The 20432-nt window shown below is 37.4% G+C and overlaps 1 protein-coding gene across 2 annotated transcripts in view; it reads right to left on the bottom strand.

Moving 5' to 3' along the window:
• Positions 1-3653: 3653 nt before the first annotated feature.
• LOC107711491 (anoctamin-1-like) overlaps positions 3654-20432 on the bottom strand; it is a 52966-nt gene continuing 36187 nt past the window's right edge. For both annotated transcript variants that reach the window (XM_016516475.1, XM_016516476.1), the window contains 11 exons: positions 17887-17961; positions 17593-17794; positions 16738-16849; positions 16450-16507; positions 15687-15787; positions 11932-12077; positions 9819-9971; positions 9661-9713; positions 8062-8243; positions 5355-5460; positions 3654-4237 (listed from right to left, as the gene is read on the bottom strand). In XM_016516475.1, the coding sequence (XP_016371961.1) occupies positions 3869-4237; positions 5355-5460; positions 8062-8243; positions 9661-9713; positions 9819-9971; positions 11932-12077; positions 15687-15787; positions 16450-16507; positions 16738-16849; positions 17593-17794; positions 17887-17961 (1557 nt within the window). In that variant the 3' untranslated portion in view covers positions 3654-3868. The remainder of the gene's footprint in view (positions 4238-5354; positions 5461-8061; positions 8244-9660; positions 9714-9818; positions 9972-11931; positions 12078-15686; positions 15788-16449; positions 16508-16737; positions 16850-17592; positions 17795-17886; positions 17962-20432) is intronic.

The raw sequence follows: 20432 nt of genomic DNA, 5'->3' as shown, positions 1-20432 counted from the left end.
ATTGCAAAATTGTACAAGAAAACACAATATAACAACAATGGAAATGTGCATACAAATAATAATTAATAATGCATTTTGGAAGCGTGAAATTTGTGTCCTCTGATAGTTTAGTGAAGCTTATCAAAATCCTTCTCGCATTAACAATGCATTGACTCCAGCATTTTAAATGGTCGCTCGGTGCGTCATCTCACCCTAGGAAGGAACACCCTGTGGGAGAGAGAGAGATTCAGGTTTGTGTCAGGGATCTCATTCCAGGTCCTTTGCTCATCTGCATGTGCAGATGTTTAATTCACAAACCAGAATCTCTGACATCAACTCCCAGCATGCACCAGCACAGCGTGTCTTCAACTAGAATGAGAATAAGTTGCAGTCCATCACAACAGCAATATCACTGATGTAACTAATACTAGCTTATACTACTCCATGTAGGAAGATGTTATGCTTAACCAAGATGAAGAACATTTGCTTACCAATCTGTAAAACACAGAGTACAAATCCAGGTTAATCTGTCCCTGCAATTGTATTGTTGTGTGTGATGAAGAAAGGCTTTGGAGAAGATTACGTAAAAATTAGACATTTCCGGCCCGCATCTTGCAGCAGGTTGGATTGTGATTGTGCAAGAGGACTATGGTGTTTTCTGAGGACACTTGAAAACCCTTCTTAAACCTTACACAAGAATCTGATATTTCCCCCAGTTTAATTCATTTAGAGAAAGTTCATTTCATCTTTTTTTTTGATGAAGCCAAGAGTATTACATCAACTTTGAAAATATATTTGCAAAGTGTTCAGTCGTTAGATATGCATTGTCTTTTTTTCCCTCATTATAAAAGGCATAGTATAGATTATATACTGTAATATTTTTAAACAATAAAAAAGTACTTTTGAATATATGCTTATATATGTTTAAGTGATCAGTCGTATCAGTAACCTATTAAAAGCTGATAATTGGAAACTTGTGGAATAAAGTAACAATTTCTAACAGCAAATAAAGAATTTTAAAAATTGCATTGCTTTTTTTGTTTGTTTTTGCTTTTGCCTAATGCTGCATCCACTAGTGTCGGTTGTCAAATCTCATATATCAGCCAGTGCAATATAAAATGCCTCTTTCATATCAACAGTACAGCGACTTATATCACCTCTGAAGAGGCCAAAGAGTGTGACAAAACACGCCTCAACTTTACATATACCCGTCATAGTGGGTGGACATTCCAGTTGAGCTGTTAGGTTGCATGGCGGCAGTCCTTTAGACTTGAGCTGCTTATCTTTTGCCCACATCTTATGCTTTTTAATCTGTGGGAAATACAAATATTTATGTGTTTTTTTACCCTTGTTCAGCCTGGTTGTGAAATGAAACTATAAAGCACATTTTTGGCCAGTTTGCCTTTGGTTAGTATGTCTCTATCTGTTGTTTGTTCAGTTTTGAGCATACAGCATATGTTATGGTAACACTATACAAAAACGTTAGTTAATGCATCATCTAATATTTACTAACAATGTGCAATTTGATACTGTATTTATTTATCTTTTTTATTAATTATTCATTCAATTGTTCAATTATTAATGTTAGCAGGACTATTAAATAATATCACTTTATAATATTTATAACTTTTGATTTTAATGTATTAGTAAATATTGACATAAACATGAACTATTTTTAATTATTGTTTCTATTTTTAATTGTTGTTTCATGTTAACTAATGTAGTGAACTAGTGGAAACTTTTGTAAACTATTATCATTGTAAACTATCATCATAAGTAAACCCATAAAAGTAAAAATTTAAAAAAGAAAAGCCTGATTTTGCAACAAATATAGATTTTTTCCCCCCTATATCTATAGTTATATCAGACAAAATGTTTGTTATTGTTACATTTAAATTTTAGGTAGTATAATAAATTTAATAATAATAATAATAATAAATATATTTGCAAAGTGTTCAGTCGTTAGATATGCATTGTCTTTTTTTTCCTCATTATAAAAGGCATAGTATAGATTATATACTGTAATATTTTTAAACAATTAAAAAGTACTTTTGAATATATGCTTATATACGTTTAAGTGATCAGTCGTATCAGTAACCTATTAAAAGCTGATAATTGGAAACTTGTGGAATAAAGTAGCAATTTCTAACAGCAAATAAAGAATTTTAAAAATTGCATTGCTTTTTTTGTTTTGTTTTTGCTTTTGCCTAATGCTGCATCCACTAGTGTCGGTTGTCAAATCTCATATATCAGCCAGTGCAATATAAAATGCCTCTTTCATATCAACAGTACAGCGACTTATATCACCTCTGAAGAGGCCAAAGAGTGTGACAAAACACGCCTCAACTTTACATATACCCGTCATAGTGGGTGGACATTCCAGTTGAGCTGTTAGGTTGCATGGCGGCAGTCCTTTAGACTTGAGCTGCTTATCTTTTGCCCACATCTTATGCTTTTTAATCTGTGGGAAATACAAATATTTATGTGTTTTTTTACCCTTGTTCAGCCTGGTTGTGAAATGAAACTATAAAGCACATAGGACAGACTTCATGGTATCTGCCAAGATTTTAATCCTCTCGAATTGTGTAGTCCAGACCCCAGGGATAAATCAAATGTGGCTCTGGGGCGAAAGCACACAAAGATCAAAATCCTGCCCTAGTAAAACAGAAAAAGCAAACAGGAGCAGCGTCTACTGGGTAAAGCTAGCTTTGTTAAGCGTGTGTGGCAATCATCAGGGTATTACAGTCTAACAAACAACCTGCGCAGTTGCTAGAAGTCGAAAACTCAAGTGAATTGACCCCGTGGGACTCGTAGCACAATGCCTCGAGGGCAAGAAAGAAAATCCACTTGCGCATAATTGGGAATAAATATTTATTCTTCTTGCATGAGTATTAAGTCCTATGAGGCATAGTGAATGATGACTTGATGGCCAGATGTTGGCACACAACATCCATCCATGATTCCTCGCTGGATGACAGTAACCCCCCCTCAACCTTCCCACACCGGTGATGGCAAATTCATGTGAGGATTATATTTGACATGGCACAAAAAGACCAGCTGCTCCACAATCATAAATACAGCGAATGCTGTGCGATCTGAATCTACAGCCCTGCATTTTATCACAAGGAGGCATAGCATAAATATATGGATTGACAAATGTGAGTTTAATTACATATTGCCTTAATGTGTAACATTACGGGCTGGATCATTAAAAAGACAAAACACCACATGTTTCACAGAATACGTCGCAGTACCACATTGAAATTGTGTTCCTTGCACCTTAATTTACTAACACACATCATAGTCTTTGTTAACCCATATTGATGAGAACGAATACAGCCTTACAGTGACGCTGTTACCTGAGAAAATGAAAGATTACTTGCCATTTTATGCTACATCTTGTGGACAATGTGCAAAGCAGTTTGCATTTGGACAGCATGTACAGATTGCGCAACATCACCAAATGTGTGCTGCTCTTTACGAGTTTGTGCCGACAAACATCCTCGCTCAAGAGCAGATCATGGAGAAAAAAATGTGCATTTGAGAGCATCCCGCTCGTGTTCCTGTGAACGCCAGTGCATGTGGAATGATTGCATCTGCAAGCGGTCCTACTGAAGCTCAAGTTTGTGTGCAGACGTGCCTCAAAATGGTATAGGAACATCTGAGGGTTTAAAAACCAGATGTGGAGCCTGCAAGACAGACATTCAGACTACAGTTCAGTGACCAAAAGAAGTGACCCCTCATTCTCCGGTACAAAAAAACAGGAACATAGGATCGAGGTCACCTGATTCCCAAAACTCGGAGCCTCAAACTTCAGCAAATCCTCAAAATCCAGCACTCAGGCACTGTGAAATGCACTCCAGACTCATCTTCTCTCGTCCGACTTCCCTCACACGGCCGTGTGTTGGGTGATGTTGCTTTGGGGAGACATGGACATCTGGCGGGTGAACTGGCTGAAGCTTGCAGCTCGGGGTCGGGTGCGAGGAGCTGTGGAGGCCGGGGACGTAGCGGGAGGAACCGGCTCGGGTTGGGTTTGCTGAAGAGGCAGCGAGGTCTGATCCGACACCTGCTGCTCCTTCTGCTGTTCTTGTATCAGATCTCTAGAGAACAAGCTCTGGATCAACTGCAACTTCTCCTTTTCTTCATTCAGGAAGACATCCACCAGAAGAGTCTTCTCCTTCTTCAGCTGCTCGCTGATGTTTTTGGGCACGTCCGGGATCACCCAGGCCACCAGCATGCTCATGGTTATTACCAGGTTCTGGAGGAGTGGGAGATGTATAAGTACACGTATATTCACATTTGCTTGAATGGGTGGGGCGCAGGAGATAATATACATCAGTGGTTGTGATGAAAACATATATCTTTCCATTCAATAGATGGAGGATCTTTTACACACCAGATAGCATTTCAGGTATTGGTGCTCTGCCAGTGACATCTATACATACAATTTCTGATCATGAGCCTCACATAGAAGAATATATTGTATGCAATCCACAGTTCAAAAGTTTAGGGTCAGCAAGATTTTTTAATCTCTTATGCTCACCAGGTCTGCAGTTATTTGACCAAAAATAGTTACATTTTAAAATATTATTACAATTTAAATTAACTGTTTTATATTTGAATATATTTTAAAATGTAATTTATTTCTGTGATGCAAAGCTGAATTTTCAGCAGAAATCATGTTAATATGCTGATTTGCTGCTCAAGAAACATTTCTTATTATTTATCAATGTTGAAAACGGTTTAATATTTTTGTGGAAACCGTGGTGTATTTTTTCCGGATTTTTGTTAGAAATATAAGTGAGCAATTTAATGCAATCCTTGCTAAATAAAAGTATTAATTTTGCTACCCCCCAAACTTTTGAACAGTATGTCTTTTGAAGCCACATGTAAGCCTTGTGTGAGGAAAATACTAAATTTAAGACATTATTCATTGAAAACCAAATTTTTCTTGTTCTTTTTAAGAGCTTCACAGCCATGATCACTAGGAACTGTCATTCTGGAACGACATTAAATTTTTCGAGTGAACTATTACTTTAACTCTTTGGTTTGCTGTTTAATTACATTTCAATATAATTAGTTTCCACCCACAGCTGCTGACAGCAGAACTTTTCTACTGAGTTACAGCAATTATTCTGACCAGCATAAAGACTATTAATCCAAAAGTGCGAAGACTGCATTATTTATATGTGGTTGAAGCTCCCACGTTGCTGAGGTAGCTATTGTGTGGCTTTTTTATTTGTTTGGCTTGGACTGAAGAAGGATGAACATTTATGTTCCTCCATTCATAGTCCCTTTCTGGCGTTCATTAGGAGTAAAACTATTTTATTTTAGGCTTTTAGATTGGGGGTAATGGTAAAATAAGTAGCTTGTACCTGAAACAATATGACGAAACCTAACCGAGCCGCAAGAACCGACCAGTACTGTTTGGAGAACTGGTAAGGCTCAGTTGACCATGGTGGTTCTCTGTAGTCCTTGTACCTAAAATTAACAAAAGAACAGACATCCCAAGTTATTTAAGGCTATTTCATCTCAGTGAGGATCCATTTGTTGATTGGCAATAAAAATAAACCGAAAATTTACAAAGGGCAAAACAACACAACAGCATTATTAATCATGATGAGGACATTTAAAGTGCAAAAGAAGGAATTTCATATTTGTTGTTTAACTTAACAACTACTTTGTAGATTTATTTCCTGTTGGGATGCAGTGAAGTCATTCTGTAATTAGACTTCAGTTGATTTATTTTATCAGTGTAATGTATCTCCTAGTTGCAAGGCTTAATCATTAAACACCATTTTGTTATTACAAAGAAAAATATGTTTTCCCTGGTGGTGAGTTTGTCAGCTATGTTACGGACATACTGTGTGTGTTGACAGGTAACATAGTTGAGAATTTCACCATTTTAACTCGTAATTTCAATGGCAGGCTTCATCTGGCCAACCAAATGTTATTTTCTTGATCAGATTAAATTCTCATTTTAATATTTATTTGAATTAAAAATACTGCAAACCATAACAATGTACCCAATGAACAATTAATATACTCCATGTCATGACAATATTGGAGATCAAATATAGAAAGAAAGAAAAAATACCATAACGCGGTCAAAATGTCACAGAAGAAAATGATTGCATGATGCTGGTCACATGGTTTTGTGAGATTTTTATTTTTTTTTATTTTTCAGGGGGGTTGTTTGGTATGGAAGCGCATTTCCGCCAGATTATAGAAATAAATGTAATATAGATAGTCTTGACTTTAACATTTTTTATTCATTATTTTGAACTTGTCAATTCAAAAAGCGGTCATTGCAACAACTGTAATTTAAGGGGCATAAAGGCCATTTCAAGAAAACTGAAGAACACAAAATATATGTGTGAGATATATCTCTTGGTGGATTAAATATACAATATTTCTGAACAAAATTGTTAGAAAAAAACAGAATTATCATCAATGGACATGAAATATACCTAAAATATAGAATGATCATACAGTTGTAGTAGGAGGAGACAATCTTGGTCATGATGATTGCATATTTTGATTATATCTTGCATGCTTAATTCATTAGACCAGGCTATTCCCAGAAGTTTTGATTTCCTCTATTGAATAGTGAAAAGTAAACTCTGAGTCTTTAATAACCCACTAAGGACATTGATTTCATGGCCATATACAGTAATCTACGTGGAATGTGTTAGGCTGGTTTTGATTTCTTCAGACAGTCAGATATCTTTATCTGAAGACATGGTCCCTGGGGTGAAGTCCTTGTTTGGTTATACAAGTCCAGAAAGGGCAAATATGGTGCAGTAAAAACATGGGCTTGATTTGTTCCTCGACCCTATTTTAGAACGCTGACAAGCTTGCCCTCTTGCTCCCTCTCCATCTATCTGTCCTCTTAATAAACAGTCTGAGGGTCAAAGGAACCTAGACATCAGATTGCCACTTCTCTTTGGTCCAAGTAGCTACAAACGAGCGTAATCTCGTTCTCAACTGCTTGGAGCAGAAAAAGCAGACCGGTTCTGATAAAAGCACTTTTCTTGACATGCTTCTGATCTGTGTTGTGAAGGCCGCCCGAGATAATCAAAGCAGTGGTGAGATCTCACACTTCAGGGTGATGGAGTCCCATCTAGAGGTTTTTCTCCCTCTCTCTTTCCTCCACTTCAGTGTGAGGGTTAAACGCCGTTTGCTGTCCTGATAATAATAATAATAATTCTTTCCAGAGAACTGATGAACACAATTACTATCACTATCAACACAAGCAAACAGCACTGCTTCATTAGAAAAAAAAATTTCACATTAAGGCGGTTTACAAAACTACTTAGGCCGACACAGAACCTGTGCATGTTCTTCCACATTTTCTGTTCTGATTTTGAAGGAAAATCCACAGAATTCTGTGGAACAGTTTACGATTTTGTAAAACACATTATGAGTTATAGCTATATCTAAAACAGGGCGGGAGTTGTTGTGAATGACAGTCGGATTCTGCAGAAGTCTATTCACTACCAAGCCCATAAGGAATCTGTGAGAGTGCAGTAGATTTCCAAAGAATCGAATATGCGTGTCTGTTTGTTAAATATTTTTTAAAGGGCGAGCTACCCTTTCTATGTGGTCCAGTTCTTTGTAATTTACTGTTGAACTAAATATGCTGAACTGGATAGGCTGGTTGAATGTTTATGACTGTAAAAATGTAAAAGAACCATTTGTTTTGCCCTCCTATCAGAGTTTTCCACATGCAGGTGTGGAAAATCTGATGAAGAATACATGCAATCTCACCAGACGCCGTCCAAGAGGATCAGTATGTTCAGACCATAATAGCTTCGACACATGTTTATTTCAGACATGATTTAAAAGGAGCAAACGACGGGTCCTATGGTTGTTTACGGCCTGTGTGCTGTCATACCAAGAACCCTTTTGATGTGAACAATCAGTTTGCTTACAACTATTCAGTTTTGAACTAAATTTCCAAGTTGCATGTTTTATCAAAGCAATAGGCAGCTGTGCATCACAGCCATTTTACCACAGGAAAGGGATGTTCAATAAATTGTTTGATTTATTATTGCTAGTAATAGAATTCATTTTTCCAACCTGCAGAATGTAACGTCTTTGCCGAGACTGGAGATGGAAGGCACAGTTCCAGGTTTAAAGTTGCTGACATTAAAGTAAGAGAGCGTGTGGTTGATGAAGCCATGCATGGTCCCTGTCTCGCTGTACATGTACTGGTAGACCAAGCGAGGGATGAAATCTGACGTGAAGGAGATGACAAAGGCCTGAAATGATAAAATAACAGGTAAAAGATCAAAATATGTAATAAAAATGTAAAAGCAAAAAGTAGAACTTTTGCTAAAACTATCATTAACTGTAATAAAGACCAGACCAGGGTTATTAGTTAACTCAAACTAAAACCATTAAATACATTTTTGTTAAAATGTAAAAAAAAAAAGTAATTTATATTATTTTAGCTAGTTGCTAAAGCAACAGTTCTCATTTTAATTTAGTTTAGCTTGATGTACAAAAATAACTAAAACTAAAATAAAATATACAGGCATATTTACAAAAAACATTTTAAATTGACAAAAGCACACAAGAAAAACTTTAACTAAAATTAAAACAAAAATTGAAAATATAAAAAAATAATTTAAAATATTAATTAAAACTATAATGATACTAAGCTATAATAAACACTCATCCAGACCACTAAGGAACATATAACTTAAGGTAATCTTCATGCAGAGTGTATGGAGGACCAAACCTGCAGAAATTAAAAATGAATAAATATATAGATAAATAAAGAAATAAAATGACAGGAAAATAAATAAAGGAATAAAATAAATGAATAAATAAATCTGGAAATAAATACACGTGGGAATAAATAAATATAAAAAAGAAATAAACGCATGAATAAATACATTTAAAATAAATAAATACATAAATAAATAAATATAAAAAATAAAGGATAAGATAAGTAAATAAAACTTAAAAAGAATAAAAATAAATACAGAAAATAATACATATAGGAAAAAGGTCATAAAAATAAATTCAGGATTAAATTTTATTACAAATGAACTATATTTGTTTTTATCAAGTCATTTATTTCTTTATTTTCCTGTTATTTATTTATTTATTATTTCTGCAGGTTTGGTCCTCCATAAGAGTGGTACCATTGATAATACGTGGCATTTAATTGGATTGGAGAGGTCATTTATAGCTGTAACATTAAACGAATACTTGATTTCCAAAAGAACAACACAGCTGGAGTCAATCAGATGTCGGGCTTCTGAGTAAATGTGGCTTTCTTAATGAAAGTTCAGAGAGAAGCTGAAGGATCTTTACCATAAGGCTTACTGGAATGCTCTTCTCATATTGGGAACATCACATCTATTAAAATACATCTGCTAGAGGTTTATCATTCAATTTTAAGTAGGAGAGACATGCATGAAGCAAACCGTACAGGTGAAAGAACATCTGTACAGTGCTAGAACAGGCATAAATTTATTTCTTCCATGAATAATGTGAACCCAAGCTTCTTAGAATCTTGTAAGTCTTATGAAAACAATAAGAGGATCTCTTTAACAGTGATGCACCCTGGGGTCTTTATGGATACCTCTTCACATGATTAACTTTCCATAAAGAGGACTTATATGACTAGCATGTGGTAAGCAGCAGAGATATATAACAGAAACTTACATTGATGATGACCGAGAACTTTCCCAAACCACTCAAGATGTTGTACCAAATACCTGTGTGAGGAAACATTTCAATTCAGAGGTTAAATTAGTAGATTCGAGTCCGATTAAGAATCCAAGTGAATAGTTGTAGTGTAAAAATTAATACAAGGTTTTCACCGATATCTTTGGCCCTAATGGCATCTGGCCTGCGAAGCTCCGTGACAAACTTCTTGGCGTCGAGGCGGATCTCGATGACATTGTTCAAGAGAGCGAAAAGCGGAGCCAGTGGGAATGAGGCCACAAAGAGCGACACGAAACCAAACTGAATGACTGCAGAATGGAAAACAAGCAAACATGTAGGTTACATGCTGAGACATTTGGATTACAAATTGGAGTTTGATTGATAGAGCTATAAGACTGCTGTCTATTACCAGACATTAAGGATTAAATATTGATTTTATACAGCCATTCAACAGTTTGGGGTTGGTAATATTTCTTAACGTTTTTGAAGTCTTTTATGCTCCCCAATGCTTTCAAAAATACAGTAAAAACTGTAAAATTGTGAAATATTATTACAATTTAAAATAGCTGTTTTCTATTTGAATATATTTTCAAATGTAATTTATTCCTGTGATGCAAAGCTGAATTTTCGGCATCATTACTTCAGTCTTCAGTGTCACATGATCCTTCAGAAATCATTCTAATATGCTGATTTGCTACTCAAGAAACATTTCTGACTATTATCATTGTTGAAAACAGTTATTTTTACTTTTTTGTCACGATTCTTGAATAGAAATGAATAGAAAGTTCAAAAGAACAGCATTTATTTGAAATAGACTTTATTTTTAACAATATAAAAGTCTTTACTGTCACTTTTTCTCAATTAAATGCATTTTTGCTAAATAAAAGTTACTTACGGACCCCAAACTTTTGAACTGTAGTGTTGCTGAAAATAAATAAATATAAATTAATTAATAAAAATAGACTTATACAGTGTATGTGTTCACATATAGATCAAATAACATCTTAAGAAAGTTCCACAAATCATAGTAACAATGGAAAAACCACTACTTATTTGATGTGGTGATTTTCTAGGAACAGACTGTGTCTTTCTACAGTAACTTGACATTACCAGCATGGGTGTCAAGCACAAAGCTGATTATTTGTCAATCAATAACACATGGAACATAAGCCTTGTGGGAAACTGCATTTCCTTCTTTGGCTTGATTGACACATGGCCTTTTTTCCTGTGCAACATGCAAACAATGGCTTCTAGAGTGATCAGGCTGGAGGGTATCCTACATAAACATCCATACGAGTGGGTCTCATTCCCCTGCTCTCACTGAGAATATCTTTCACAGTGTGTAGGTGGTGATCTCCCTCCAGTGTTATTACTTAAGGACTTGAGTTCATCTTCAGTTTCTCCCCAATCGTTTCTTTGATTCGAAGAGTCTCATAAGTGTTTCTTGTATAAAGAACATGAAAAACTAGAAAATCTGTTTTATTTGGAAGTGGATTAAAGCATCCATACATTTTCAAGAAAAGACTAAGGCGCAGGTTTTCTCAGGTCTCTGATAGACAGTTATGCAACTCGCCTGCACTTCAGGGACTAAACCAGCCCACATCAAACCACTCAATCAACAATCACGATCGGGAACCATAATAAACTCCACAGATCCTAGAATTACAGAATAAAGCTCTTGTTGTGTACCTGCATTCAATTTTATATAGCAAAACATTAAAAAAAAAAAAATCTACAGTATTTACAACAGAGCTGTTTCGAGTCAAGTTGAAAGAAACTTTTTTTTGCAAACGTGTCAGGAAACATCAGTCGGCGTCTTAGCTCTCAGCATAATTGGGTTGTATAAATGTAGGATGACTAATAGTAATTCAAGTTTGCATTGGTGTTCATATGTTTAACTTTGCTGTTTACCCACTAGGCTTTCAGATCTTTTACAGACGTCTTCATGCCAACTTACATAAACACTCAGTCAGTTGTGTATCACCGTAAGCCACATGCTAGCGAATGTAGGCCCTTTCCCAATTGTAAACACAGCTGTGAAACAAATGCTTGGGCTACTGGCCCAATTCACATGTTCATTCATAATTCTGACCATTAAAATAGTCACAAACTGGGCGTGTCAAATCCAGAGACCTGTGCATTCCTCCAACAACAAATCCTGCGGTTCTCGCCGAAGGGGATGAATTAGATTAACTAGATGTTTTCTCACAGCACTTCACCCTGAGGACGCTTTACTTTTGCTTTTACACAGAGTGGAGTGTAACTCACTCATCTCCATGTATTCAGGTGTGAGTCCGTCAAAAGGCTCCAGGTCGTAGTCCAGGTGCCACTGCTGGCGGCGACCCGGCTGCTCCACAATCTCCTTGGGCGCCCGCTCTTTGTCCTTGAGTGTGCGGCACAGCTTCTTCAGCTTTCTAAAGCGGGAAGTGAGAGGGAGAAAGAGCAGAGACAGAATGTAAACACACAAACCGTTGCTATAAACTTGACCTTGCAGCTAAAATGACCCAGATTTGATAGCGAGTCAAGTGTCAGGTTTGCTTCTAAGAACGGCATATGAATTTTATGCAGACATATTGTGTGCTTTGTTTATATTTACATAAATATTACTATTGCTTATACTGTACATAGAGTTGGTGATTTTTCAAATGCAAAACAACTGCACTTTTCTATATTCATTTTAATTGTATAAATTATGTATACACATTCTAACATCATGGCGGTGATTTTTGCACAGGCAAACACCACTCATTTTCTTCAGGAAATTGTTCTTCTAACATCATATTAAACTCGCTTTTGGTTTCTGAGCTTTAACTTAATTTAAATTCCTTTGTGTGATTCAGTTCAGTGATCTGGCATGAGAATTAACTTGCAATGGCATGAATCTTGGCTAGGAGTTCCATGATCTATTGGTATAACCACACGCAGGTGTGTACAGGAGACAGACCGATACGTCTGATACACACATACACGGAAGGACTCTCTGGAAATCTCATTATTGTACACATCTGTTCACTGATTTTCCTTCAAACCACACAGACACAAGACTGTCTGTTCCAGCCTGGTTACATGAAAAAGACTCAAATCAAACAGAATGCAAAACTCTACAGCAAATATTTCGATTAGTCAAGCAATAAAGAGCCTATTAAATCTCTCAATTCAATGCTAAAACACACGGACAGCTTGACTAGAGGTTCTACATGTGTCGGTTATAACTCAAAAACAACCGACAATACCTAAAAGAGCCAGTGGAGATCACTGGACCTTAAAGTGACCATAAATAACTCCCAAAGTGTTTGGAGTTATTCCACATTTAAAGACAAACCTCTCATAAACTTCTCATTAAGCAGTCTGGGATTTCAAAGACACAAAAGAAAGGTTGCTTACATGAGTGAGTTTCGAAAATGAGAAAAATAAACTAACGACCCATGTTGTAAAATTCAAAAGCTCAATGTAACAGGATATATATAACCATAAAAGCACGCCAGCAAACATGTTAATTACCACCATGCAATCACGATCACAACATAATTTTGATCCAATTTAACCTGAGGTTTCATTCCAAGTCATTAAAACAGAATGTGCACAGACATCGCTCTAGGTTCAAGGCTTTGTGTTTGGAGCGTCCTCATCAGAAAAGCAAGTGCGAGACCATGACAGCTTACGTTGGACTGGCCAAATATAGTGGACGAAATGGCCCGTGTGGTCCATCCATCTACAGCCTATTAACGCTCCCAGTAAAACCCTACAAATCCATCTGCTGCATTATTTAGTCTCCAAAACTACAGCCTTTTCCAGCACATTACTTTTTAATGCACACCTTTGTATCATAAGTGCTTTCCTCCATCCGTGATAAAGCTCTCATTTACCAGCTGTTGGAATGCATTTGCATTTGAGAATGCTCATAAAGTCACATGCAAACCCCTACTGGTGAACAACAACTTGTCAACGACAACTAAAACAGACTTTAAAGGGATAGGTCACCCAAAAATTCTGTCATAATTTTTCACCCTCGAGCTTCTTTCTTTAGATGAGAAGATACTTTGAAGAATGTTGGTAACCAAACAGTTGACGGTAGCCACTGACTTCCATAATATTTTTTTCCATACTATTGAAGACAATGACTACTGACAATTGTTTGTTTACCCAAAAATTAAAGTTCCCTCAACATTTATTCACCCTTGAGTTTCTTCTGTTGAACACAAAAGAAGATACATGAACACAAATGTAGATACTTGTTATTGATACTTGTTAAAATATTGGTAATCAAACAATTGAGGGTAGCCGTTGACTTCCATAGTATTTTTTTCCATACTATGAAAGTCAGTGGCAAACGTCAACTGTTTTTTTCACCCAAAAATGAAAATTCTGTCTTCATTTATTCACCATTAAGTTTCTTTCTTCTGTTGTACATGAACACAAAAGTAGATACTTTGAAAAATGTTGGTAACCAAACAGTTGCGGTACCCATTGATTTCCATAGTATTTTTTCCATACTATGAAAGTCAATGGCAACCGTCAACTGTTTGGTTACAAACATTCTTCAGAATATCTTCTTATGTGCTCAACAGAAGAAAGAAACTCATACAGGTTTGTAACAACTTGAGGGTGAGTAAATGACAGAATTTTAATTTTTGGGCGAACTCTGACTTTAAAAAGACACCCTTTTGAACGTATAAGGCTCTGTTTTTAGCATGCACATTAGTATGATATAGTATTATGGCATTGGTCTCTGGGGAGATTAGATTGGTTAAGTAGGTCAGGTCTCTGCGTGAGGGGGATATCGAGTCATTCTGAACTCCATCATGGTACGTTTGCACCAAAGTCCACTTTTGTGAGTATTTATAGAACAGAACGGGAGAATGGGGTTGACTTAGTTCTCCTCTCATGGGCCATATTGCTTTTTTGATTTGCATTCTTAAATTAACTACTTTTGCACTCTGAGGTACAACTGGGAGATCGAAAGGTCATCTGCAATGACAACTTTGCGGAACATGCCAAAGACATGTTGGAGTGTTTTTACATGCTCACACATGGTTTACAACGAGAGGAAGAGCAAAAAAAGACAGAGCTGCCATAAAGCACTAGTGATTTGGAGTAGCTGTCAATCAACTCAGCAACAAGTTACTGTTGTAGCTCGTAAAAAGACTTTTAGGGTTGCACTCTATGATTAAGCTGAGCAGCATGGAACAAAAGGCATTCCTTTTGAGTTCCTTGAGTGTTTCTGGCTAGCTTAACAAGTTCATTTAAATTAAACCAAAATGCGTGACAAAGATGTGGAGATAAAACTCTCTGAGTCATATAATGAATCATAAATTAAAGCGTTTATGTTTATCAGATAACTCACAACCAACTGAATGTGTCATTCATCAAAGCGATCCGTGTGGAAATGGATATAGAGAAAAAAAATGAACTGGTGTTCTTGTGAAGGACAAGGCTAAAAAGGGATTTCCACAAAACGGACAGTCCACGACTCATACCCATTTCACCACCCAGGGGAAATCCCGTCCCAGATTTTTGCAGTCGTCTGCTCATGCATTAATGCATGCATGCCACACACTAGGCACTTTGCTGCACAAGTGGCACCTGTGATCATTTTCTTTTTATATGCGCTGCAAGTACAGACTTTATTCCATGTATGCCATCAACATCAGTCACACTGATTTGCATTTTAACCTGTTCATTAATGACATGATGCACCACTTGTGCAAACATGTGAAATGAGACCGGAATCCAGCTTATAAGAGTACAAGGAGAGGCGTGTCAGAAAGTTTGCCTGCGTGCAAAAAGGGAGTAAAAGGAACTGAATAAAGGGAAAAAAAGTCAGAAAGGCAATGGAGCAGAAAGTGGGAGCAAAGCCTACCTCACTATCCTGGGATTTCCTGGTCTATAAACCAACTTCGGCAGGAACAGTGTTTACCGTTTAACTGAAGGAATGATCTTTCTAAGGTTTCCAGATAGAGAAGCTATTGTGTTTAGTGGTAGAGCGTGTTTTATGAGATCCACGAAGAGGAGTGGGAACTTACGGAATGCCAATCTCAAAGATGTTATTCTGAATAAGCTGCTTTCCCAACATGATGATACTGAGCTGGATACAGAGTTCAATTAGACAGCCACCAGGAGCACACTGGGAAGAAACGTAAAAGTTGTTTTGACAGTTGATGAGTAGGGTCGCAGGATTTGGGAGGAAAAAAAACAAATTGCAATTTTTCTGATAAAAATACTGATTTAAAATGTTATTATTTTATTGTAATTATTATTACTAAATAAGAATATTAAACAAAATAAGAAATAGTACTATTGTAATATTTTGCAGTAAAAAATTATGTATTAAATGACTGAAGTATTTAAGAAAATAACAATAATAATTATAATTATATATATATAAATGACAAAAACTAAATTATAAAACATTAATTACATTAAAACATCAACTGTACTGTACTGTACAGTGAAAATTGTAAAAATGGATTCAAAATATCAGTAAAAATGATCTCAATACTAAACACTGATTAGTACAACTGTAAAATTACAATACTAATATTTTGGCAGTCTTAATTTCTTCATTTTCAAATTAAACTGAGTGTTTATTTTGGTGGAAAACTCTTTTGTTGACAAAAACACAGTGCTGTGCTTTCCTGTGCATAAATTCAATCAAATCTCAGCCTTTGCAGTAAGCCACAGCGCGATTTTGGATTTATTTTGATTCGTCCTGCAGCCCTAATGTTGAACATGATGTTGTAGTGCTAACAAACATACAGGATGCAACAAAAGGTGAACCGTACTCACCTCTTCCATACGGTAGTCATTGAAGACATAAACATAGTCACCGGGGTGGCCTGCAAACCTGTAAAAAAACAAAAAAAACAATGATGAGTGAGGGTCACATGCCTAAAGGAAGTGCCAAGGGTCACATGTCTATCTTATTTGAAGCCAGATGTTTGTGCTGCAGTCAGACTTCACGTTCACTGTGCTACAGGCGGAGTATGTGTGAGTTTGTGTGCTTTTCTCTTCCTGCAACAATTAACTATGGTGGATTTGAGCAATCCTGTTTTGGGACTGAACCGGTCCACATACCTCCCTTTGAAGAAGGCCACGTAGAAGATGGGTGCATAGGCATTCATGAACTTCAGGAGGAATGCCTTCAGAATCAGACGCTCCTCAAAGTTGGTCTCTGTTTTTGGGATCTCTGCAGACAAATGAATGAAATTATTTGGGATTTAAACAGATATGTTCTGGATAAACTGCACACCACTTTAAAAGCTTGTTGTTCTGACAAGTATAACAAACATGGGTGGCTTGGAAATTTCTCCCAACATGTTTCTCTTTAGCAGCTTCTGTTCAGCAGGTTGAAGGTTGAGAAACAGAGCTTTTCAGAAGACCATATGGTTACATTTGGGACGGGATTTCATGTTTTGTGGCGTTCCCTAAATCTTAATCTGCCACAACAGATTATAGACAGCGATTTTGGCAATACATTCACCATATTTCAATGCATTCATTACGCTCAAAAAAAAATCCCAAATTCCAGTAAGTCTTGTAAAATATATTAAAAAAGCATGAATTGGTGAGTTTGGAAGTAGGTTAAAGCATCAGGGTGAATCAGGCTGCATGTGGTCAGACTTTAAGAGTGAAAATCAAAGAAGCACGGGAAAATCTATATCTTATTCACGAGATGATAACACATGCTTTCTCCGTTTCCTTCCTTCCCTACACATCCACAGAGACTCTCATTTATTAAAACGTCTCTTAAGGAAATCTCGGTGATGGCTAACTGACAAGCTGCATTATCTCCAGCGTTCCTGGAGTGGCTCAATTAAAAATTCATGTCATGTGGGTGGGCAAAGAAGGGAAGATGGACATCAGAAAGAAGGGAAGTTGACTATAAGTCATAATTTAGCAAAAATACTGAGGCATGTGGTAAAACCTCACCCAGTTCTGTGAGCCAGGCAGCCACCATGCCATAGATCTCATCCAGGATGAGGATGACCACCAGGTTGATAATGACTGCAGTGGCTGTGACGGTCACTCGTACGTTGGACTTGACCTCTGGATCCGGACTCATGGCCATTAGGGCGGAGATGGTGATGCGGTAGATGATGACACTGAAGACAGCAGAGCAAGTCACTCCAAACTACATGGAAAAAGGAACACGTAGAAGTAGAAGAGAACTGAAATATGGACAAGCACAAAAACGTTGCACCATACAGGAAGCCTAAGGCTTACCATGAACAGAATGGAGGAAATGTTGATTAAATATCCAGGCAGTCTGTCCCTCCATGTTAGCTTCTCATGTCCAGTCTGTGAAGGGAGAAAGACATTTAAGGTGACTAATGGAAGTATGCATGCATGTGTTTCTGTTTTTCTAGGAGCTATGCCTTTTATTTTGCTTTTTTACCTCAGCTACTTTTATAGTGACTCAATAGTAGCCTATTGTGGAAATAATTTGACTGCCCACTTGTAAAAACATGAATCAATAAGGCCATTAACACCTGGCCTTCCTCTAGAGTAGTCTCAGCCTCAGATGTCACGCCCATGGACTTCAGGAGTTTCGAAGTCGTCATCTGACTGGTTGAATTATACAGGATTTTCAGGAGATGTGTGTGTCGTGTTCTTTAACGTTCCATCTGGAAACAAAGATGCCATGATGCTAAATCCCCCTCATTGAAGAAGAAATGCGTCGTATTTACAACTGTGATGATGAGTGCTTATCAAGGTTTTAACTAAACTCTGGATTTTCAAAAGTATGTGAAATATGTAAAGTTTGCGCATAGACTCTTTAAAATACGTCCAAGAGTTTTACACACCGGTCTGTTATTGTGGGGACATTTCCACGCCCCTAAACATGACGCGGCACAAAACTAAACGTGATTGGTTGCTTTAACTGTCAGTCATATGGCCTCTTGGGTGGTCCTTGGCCATTCAAAGCGGCCAAGGTCTGGCTACGCGAGACTACCTCTAGAGAAACTTCTCTGCATTCTGTACATTCAAGTGATAGATCATATCTCCAAAACATCCGGTCAACAAGGAGAACCTATTTTAATGACCTGAATATGCCTCCTTTTGCATTTATTTCAGACCTAATTAAAGCCAACATTAGCATCAACAGCGTGCACTAAACTTGTCTGCACAGGCAGCAGTGGATTGAGGGTGGTCTGTTCCCATTGGGTTTATTCTTCCTTCATTGTCTAGCTTTGGACAGCAGATCAAGAGGTATGTTCCTCTGAGGAATACGTGTTAGATGACCAACAGCAGAAAAATTGATTCTTATTCAGTTCTGTGGAAATCACAGTGAAATGAATTATCAGCCCACAGGAATGTTAAACGGCAGCTTATGTTCCTTTTAAGTCATAGAAAAATGTCATTACAAAACGTCTCAGGTTACTTATGTAACCATGGTTCCCTGAGTAGGGAACGAGACACTGCGTCCTCTAGGGGTCGCTATGGGGAACGCCTTGTCGTGACCCGTGTCTGAAGCATACATTGAAAAACACCAACAACACGTTGGCCGGCGACAGCCCATGACATCACTACCGGTGCGACTATAGTATAAATAGGCGCAGGGAGAACATGTCATTCACTTCTTCGTCTGAAGCTTGCGTCCGCAGCATGGCAAGAAACCTAGAGGACGCAGTGTCTCGTTCCCTACTCAGGGAACCATGGTTACATAAGTAACCTGAGACGTAATCTTTAGTGGAACAAAATATAATCAGTTGTCCCTGATTATCCGTCTTTGTAGATACTGATCTGATGCGAAATAAAAAAACAAGCCACATAGGTATAAGCCATCTGGTTTGACAGGAGGGGAGAAATCCATTCCTTAGCACTGGGGCAGATGCTGTTTCCTGCATCCACACACTGCTGATGCGCTGGCAGATGATTGTTGACTCACAAAGTGACCTTTATTCTGCACCTTCACTGGCAGTGCTGCACCCTCTGAGGAAGAGTGTTTTTAGAGCTCACTCCTCAGGGAATCTTCTACATTTAGAGCTCATGAAGCGTGCTCCTCTCTCTCTCACTGTCATATGTGCACACACTCTGCAGTGATTGGAGGTTGACAGCAGATCGGGTTGGTGAACTGATGTCAATGTTTAAATGAGCGGCAGCAACCTCTGTGTTTGCCCTTGACAGCCTTCTGTTGAGACATGTTGTGAAAAACAACTTCAGCACATGGTATAACTGACATATAAATTAAATCCCAAAATGAATGGAATTTATCATCAGATGTCAGCCAGAAGAGCATTTAATGACACTCATCGCAACTTTGGGTTCGTATATGTTTGGACATGGCTCATTACCATATTGATTGTATAAAATGGCTTAATAAAAATATTAAAGATGCAACTTTTCATTAAAACAGTACTTTTTAAAGCTAATTTATTATGTGCTATTATTCTTTAGAAGTATACACTACTGTTCAAAAGTTTGGGGTCAGTATGATTTTTTTTAATGAAATTAATACTTTTAGTCATCAGATACACATTAAATAAGAACTCTGCCTGAGACAGCATTACACAAGAAGGTTCTCGCAAATGCCACCTATACTTCCCGCTCGATGCCTCGGCAAGAGGGGGTTATCCTGGAGCCCGGACATCCAGGAATTCTTTGCAGTGTCGTGCCGGGAGGACATCGCGTGCGTGCTCTTTGCCCAAACAAACAACGCAGAGATCGTGTGTGTCATCGGATGTCAAATAACGACGACGTGGATGCACCCACCCTCTAAACGCTTTGCTAGTGCTCGCCATAACGATAGGAATATAGATCGCTCTTAC

This window comes from Sinocyclocheilus rhinocerous, unplaced genomic scaffold, assembly GCF_001515625.1.
Source record: "Sinocyclocheilus rhinocerous isolate Xijiao unplaced genomic scaffold, SAMN03320098_v1.1 scaffold208, whole genome shotgun sequence".
Classification (NCBI taxonomy): Eukaryota; Metazoa; Chordata; class Actinopteri; order Cypriniformes; family Cyprinidae; genus Sinocyclocheilus; species Sinocyclocheilus rhinocerous.
This window is presented reverse-complemented; position numbering and strand designations above follow the sequence as displayed.